General features: G+C 38.3%; 1 protein-coding gene across 1 annotated transcript; it reads left to right on the top strand.

Moving 5' to 3' along the window:
• Window positions 1–2771: 2771 nt before the first annotated feature.
• Window positions 2772–6567, top strand: LOC138312899 (uncharacterized). The gene is given in 2 exon segments (XM_069253615.1): window positions 2772–3449; window positions 3452–6567. Coding segments are annotated over 2 exon segments (2181 nt in total). The 5' UTR covers window positions 2772–3173; the 3' UTR covers window positions 5357–6567.
• Window positions 6568–7298: the final 731 nt, after the last annotated feature.

Raw genomic sequence — 7298 nt, forward strand, 5'->3', positions numbered from 1 at the left:
GTGAAGGTAGCGTCGTCTCATTTCATCAAATCGCCCACATTCAAGTAAAAACTGTTTGTTGCCTTCGACTACACCACATAAACATAATGAAGATGGTACAGTTTTTGCAAAGAAATGACTTTTTAGAGCACTCCACTCCATTCTTAGACGTACATGAAATAGTTGACCCTTATGGGTATGAGAACTGAAATAAGCAAGCGTATTCGGTGAATACTTATGACTAAAATAAGTTTTTGAAGCAGAAGTAGACTGGTTTAAGCGAACACTTTGTGGTAGACTATTCCATTGGTTTATATCAGCAGGAAGAAAAGATTTTTGATAGAATGAGGTTTTATATGATAAAGGTGTAATAAATGTATGGTCCGAGTGTCTAGTTTCATACGAATGTCCTTCAGAAACAGTTTCTGGGATCATGCTATAGAGGTATTCAGGTGTATAATGATAGAACATCTGGTGGAAATGTATAATTTTATTAACTTGCCTTCGATCAAATAAGCTGACCCCTGCAGATTCGTTGAACAGTTTATCAATACTAACCAATTTTGTTGCATCTGTAATTATTCTAGCTGCTTCAATATACAAATTCTCAAGTTTTTTTCACTAGTTCATGAGGTATGTTTCCCCAAACCATATCCCCATACTCCAATATGGGCCTTATACCTGGGCCTTTATTTCGTTAAAATGACAACGATGTATTTAAAACTGTTACTATCTCATTCGGCATACCCCATAACCCATATGTACTTATTTTCACTTCTATTTAATAATATCTAAATTTCAACCAATTTGAGACCCCCCTTGCAACCTGCATTTCTATTTTCAATGCACTCACAAACTGTTTTCCCGGATTTTCATTTCGGAATTAATTTCATGTATTTCTAATGGGGGATAAATTGGCAAAACCCATATCAGGGTTAAATGAGATGACAAAGAGCAATGCTTCGTTTTCGTTTTTTTCCAAAAAGCGTTAATTTTTCGTAAAAAAAATATTATTTTACACAATTTTTTCCGTTAAAAATCTAAATAAAATGACTTAAATATAAAGTATACGATCTACTCAAATGATTTATGAATAAAAAATGTAGAATATTTCACAAAGGCTTACCTATTTTGGCATGTTTCTGAAGGTAGTTTTAATGAAATGAATACGAATAATTCAGGCCCTATGGGGCTTTTTAAAATCTCAAAAGGAAAAAGTAGTGTCATTGTAAAAAACCTATAGAGTACATGGGTAATATTTCGGTCAGTGTCATATTTCGGTCACATTTTGATTATTAACCAATAAAATGATTCTAGTCACACCCTGCTTCAGTGTTTTTGTTTCAAAATACGAGAAGTTCAGTCAGGATCTAATAAACGTTTACCGAATACGATTGGCGATCTGTCTTGGTCGTATAAACGCTTTCCATTTTGATGACGTCATTCACTTCAGTCAGCTGGGCGGCAAAATTGAAATTTTAGAGGTCACGATTTCCTGTACGTCTCTACGGTGTTGTTTGAAGAAGTAAGTTGAAACAAAAAGACAGAAATTGGATTGTTTGTTGTATTTCTTCCTCAAAGTCTTAATATTCAAAACAGATGTTTATTGATATGTGATTTTCTGAAAATAAAAAGATATAGAAAGAAAAAAAAGTGACCGAAATTAGACCCAGTTTTTTTAATTACCTGGGTGTAATTTCGGTCACTTTAAATGGCTTTGGATTTTGATTTAATATGGTTTGAATTTAATGTAGCAAAACGGTGATCCGTCATTTTTATTTCGTATTCACATGCGCACGTACAAAGCACTTCTTAGATGTAAATAAAACTATTTTTTTATGATACGGTTTAGTCGGGGACGGGGGGGGGGGGGATTGTTGGAGGGGGAGGGGGTGTATTGATATTTCCAGGAAATATAGAATCTACAATGAGATAGCAGACTTAAATTTTAAAATTTCCGATTTTTTCATGTGTGCACTACAAAATACACAATTAGGGTTATGTATAAATAAAGATAAGGTATAAAATTCTGAGATGATAGGCCTGCATGCTTTTATTACAAGCGAACTTTATAAGGGTTATTTCCTCGTGTGCGCGCACCTGCATCCGTGACATGGTGTTTGACTGGTATCTCGTGCAATTATTGGCATATCGTTTATTTTGTATATAATATCCAGCTTATCTGCATGGTTGTCATTGATTACGTACCTGTATGGCGACTTCTGATATATGAAACTATGTGTTATTTTCACCTCTAAAACTGACAACTGTTTCAAAATATTAAAATGAATGAAAAGAAAAAAAAGACTATGTATCTGTATAGAGGAGACGTTGAAATGTCGCGCGGTTTTTGACAGGTTCATATTCGGACATTTGTGATATTATTTATTTGTTTTAATCTACTCGAACATACTTAATATTCTAAGTTTTGAAATAAAATACAAAGCTTCATTTTAAATGTAATAGCCGTTTCTTTATTGTGATCTATTGCTTTAACGTATTTACCTGTGTTTCTTTTAGCTAATCCTTCGTAGTACTTTTCATTACCGGTAACTCTTACAAGTGTCAGTTAATTAGCGATTATTGGATAAATTACGTTTAGACTCAGTGCTGTTTGTTCCTTATGTTTTTGTATATTATCATTTTATGTTACTTGTATATTCACTTTAAGCCTAGGTTTGGAAGTGTAGTTAAGCAATAAACTGTTACCAGATTGGACATACAGTTGATATGAAGCCCATCCGTCCGAAAGATTTGCATTGATGACAGCCCGTTAGGGCGCCATGAATATTTATCTTTCGGACGGATGGGCTTCATATCAACTGTATGTCCAATCTGGTAACAGTTTATTACTTATATTTCCATTACGATCATTCAAATTCAAAACTATGCACGTATATCCTTTGAATTTCCCGCTTGCGCTAGTGTTGACGTCACCAAGTTTAATAAACGGAACAGCCATAGCATCAGATTCTGAATATTGTTCAACACAAAACGTTTTAAAACAAGCAAACCAATGAAAATTATGCGATGATATTTTTAATACATGCTATTTTGTCAATACGATAATACGCAAATTTTTAAAAATGTGGATAGACTTTTTATTATATCGCTTTTGAAACATGTAATGTTAATATATAAATGTGTTCAACTGAAACATGCTATATATTGATTGTGATTTATTTTCTCAAGGTATGCCGAAGAAGAAAGGAAACATTTACAGGCAGTACAGCCATGATGTATTAGAAGAGGCCGTGACGGAATACAAGGCCGGTGCATTGTCCCTCCGAAAATGTGCGGCGAAGTATGGGATACCTAGATCAAGCATATCAGACAATGCCCTTGGTAAAATCACTCATCCTTCTGCAGGAAAACCTGCTGTCATCCCTGTAGAGATTGAAAAATCTATAGTACAAAATGCATTTGAAGCTTCAGAAAGGGGACTGGGGCTTAGTCGGCATCAGCTCATGATGAAGGCCGGCCAGGTTTGCAAGCGTTTGAAAAAACACCCTTCAAACATGGCATTCCTGGGAGGGACTGGTACCGTGGCCTTAGTTACAGGTTCCCCGATATTTCTTTGCGAAAACCAGCAAAGCTTTCAGCTTCACGTTCTCGCCTTGATTCTTCGACAGTAAGCGACTATTTTAAGAAACTCTCAAAGGTTATCAATGAAAATAACATTATCGATCCAAGGAACATTTGGAATATGGACGAGAAAGGGGTATCCCTAGAACACAAACCACAATCTGTTGTCGCGAGGAAAGGCACAAGACAGGTTGCTGGTAAAGTAAGCAACAACAGAGAGAATATTACTATAGTTGCAGCCATCAATGCAAATGGCAATAAAATGCCCCCTCTTATTATTGTAAAAGGGAAAACCCACCGCAGTCTGCATGCTTATGGCACGGACGAGGGTCCAAAGGATGCTGTTTGGACTTTCCAGTCAAATGCATGGATTGAGGATGTTTTGGGTGAGCGATGGTTCTCCGAGGTGTTTTTGTTGCATTGTGGAGAACATCGCCCCCAACTCCTAATTCTCGACCAACACAAATCCCATGAGGTGACTGGATTGTTGGAGAGAGCTCGTGAAGAAGGTATCATCATACTTGCGTTGCCATCTCATAGCTCGCATTGGCTGCAGCCTTTGGACAAAGGCGTATTCGGACCACTTGAAAGAAAATACAACAGCGTTTGCACTGAATACACTAGTGAAACCGGACGTGTGGTTACAAAGTGCGTTTGGCCTAAACTTTTCAACACGGCCTGGGAACAGGCTATGTCCGCAGACAGTATTCAGAGTGGGTTTCGGGCAACGGGAATATTTCCTTTAAATCCAGATGTACTACCGGCACACGCGTTTGCACCTTCTATGGAGCAGAAGTCCGTTGTCGGTTCAAAGGGTGATGCCTCACATATTGCTTCTACTGCAGGTAGTGTTGACGGTTCTGCTGTAGGAGGTGGATTTGCTGTTATTAGCGGTGACGGTACTCCTGCTGTTGTTGGTGGTGACGGTACTCCTGCTGTTGTTGGTGGTGACGGTACTCCTGCTGTTGTTGGTGGTGACGGTACTCCTGCTGTTGTTGGTGGTGACGGTACTCCTACTGGTGGTGGTTTGGCTGTTGGTGGTGGTAGCGGTACTGCTGTTGGTGGTGGTAGCGGTACTGCTGTTGGTGGTGGTTTGGCTGTAACTGTTGGTAGCGGTACTGCTGTTGGTGGTGGTTTGGCTGTTGTTGGTGGTGACGGTACTCCTACTGGTGGTGGTTTGGCTGATGGTGGTGGTGACGGTACTCCTGCTGTTGATGGTTTGGCTGTAGCTGGTGGTGACAGTTTGACTGTTGGCGATGGTGGTGGTATGGGCGTTGTTGCTGCTGGTGGTGGTGGTTTGGGTATGTTTGGCGGTAACGGTACTGCTGTTAGTGGTGACGGTTTGGATGTTTTTGACGGTGACAGCACTGCTGCTGGTTGTGGTAGTTTGGCTGTTGTTCCCGAGACCATCATACAAGATATATCACAAACACCATCCAAAAGTGTCCCAACTGTTATAAATCTGCCCTTGTTTCCTGACCTTCCCGAGGGTTCATGCATGAGTGTTAACATTTCCAACAGTGGGGAGGTTTCGTGGAATTCTGAAATAGAACACATATTTTTGCCGAAAACACCAGCAAAAACGGTCAAAAAGGAAGCTATAAAGAAAAAGTTCAGTATCACAAAAAGCCGTCTGCTCACTAGTGATGAAATTGTCGAGGAAAAACGACAGAAAGATATAGAAAAGGAGAGAAAAAAGCAGGAGGCTGCAGAGCGGAAGAAAAAGCGAGAGGCCAAACAGCGTGCTCAAATGCTGCAGCAGCTGTTTGAGAAACTTGTGGAAAACCATTAACTGAAACACACAGACTTCAATTTGAAAAAGAAAATATCTTTTCTCCGAATAAACGTGAATCGAAGAAGATTTATTGCTAATATTTGATATCGTTTTATTGTGTACAACGAGTTTGAAGAGAGCTGCAAAATATTTCCTGTATAGTGTTAAATATTTAGACACTTTACCTGTTTTCAAAACCGGATGAAATGTTTATCACACTACCGAAATTAATCTACAAAAGTATATTAAAACAATTTGTCTGCATGAATTCAATACATTCAGAGTACGGATCTCCCGTTCTAATTTAATCGTTCTTTGTTGTTTGTCAAACACATCCATTTTTACAAGAGTTTTCAAACTTCATATATTTCCGATGCCGTTAACGCATATAATATAGATGGTCACATTGAAACTTACGTGTATAAAAGGGGATTGCATGGTTACGAGATTTACATCAGTTCCTGGACGAACTCTTGTGTCATTAGACGCTGCAAGTTTTTGAAGGAATTGGCTTTGATAATATACACTGTATGCATGCGCAGATGGCAACCAATTAAAACCATGTTCATGAATATTGATATGAAAGGTATGCAGTGCAAAGTCCAGAAATATATCGTTGATTTACGTCGACTAAGATTATGGGGAAAATGAACATTATTTAGTGAAATTTCCATTGATTGTAAAATTATAACGCATACGTTATCTGAGATGTCGGTAATATCAGTCAAGTCTAGTGGTTATATAGTCCATTCAACACGTCCTATACGATAGACGTAAATCAAAAGGTAAGTAGAGAAGTGTTTTTGCTTTCTAAACATTAAATACTGTATATTTTGATATGTCTAATTGAATTAATAGGCCTACCACGTGCACAGACAAATGTAAACTATGTGAAGAATTATAGCACGTGCAGAATCATCAGACTTGTACAGCACCTTACGTAATCAAAACAGATTTTATTAACATTCCCATTTACTTTGTTTATCTTTTCGTTTAGTACTTTGCAGAACTAAAGCGGAAAAGGAAGTATTACCATATATTTCACCAATGTAACACTTGTTATCTAGGGTGACCGAAATATGACTTGGAGTGACCGAAATATGACTACATGTGACCGAAATTATCCCCAATCAAAATTTTCGTTTGTTGGACCTGTGATAGAGTTATCTCCCCTCATATACACATTGCTAGCTATTAGTTTGGTTCCCGGTAGATGGCCTTTCCGAAAGCCGCAGCCGATTTCGGGCCATAACATCACCGGAATAACCCATGTGACTTTTGCAATGCGAAAGTGACCGAAATATTACTACTCCTCAGCTTCTCAATATGTTCTTCGAATGTCTTGCTGAATATAATAAGGTCATTCAGATATATAAAGCAATCCACCATGTGGAGCTCGTCTAAACATTGCTCCATCAAGCGTTGATAGGTAGCAGGCGTATTGGCTAATCCCAATGGCATCTGTTAAACTCAAGAAACCAAGGGCCGACAGTAAATGCGGTCCACTCCTTATGTTCCTCAACTTGGTGGTAGCCATGCACGTTTTATATCCAGCACAGAAAAGTATCTTGGAAGGATGTAAGGAGGACTCCTGTATCGCTCCTGTACCGAAGTCTAATGGGTGTACTGATACAACACCTACCTAACAATAACCATTACACAGTATTTACCTGTATACTAATGGCAGTCGCCGGAAACTTAATCCAACGTTTGTTTGTTTGAGTTTTACGGCCCATCGACAACTAATGTCATTTAGGGCCAAACTACAAGTCATGCATTAATATCGGGATACAAGATCAGGGTAAGGAAAGGCAGGTAAGTTATTTGATAAAAAAAAAAGGTTTGCATGGGATAGAATAGTTTTGGCTAAAACACATGAGAAAACTCGTGCACAAAGTTGATGAAACGATGAAATGTTCAGTTGATACGATGATATGATGAGAAAACGTTCATATTTTGT

Source organism: Argopecten irradians, unplaced genomic scaffold, assembly GCF_041381155.1.
Source record: "Argopecten irradians isolate NY unplaced genomic scaffold, Ai_NY scaffold_0513, whole genome shotgun sequence".
NCBI classification, from domain to species: domain Eukaryota; kingdom Metazoa; phylum Mollusca; class Bivalvia; order Pectinida; family Pectinidae; genus Argopecten; species Argopecten irradians.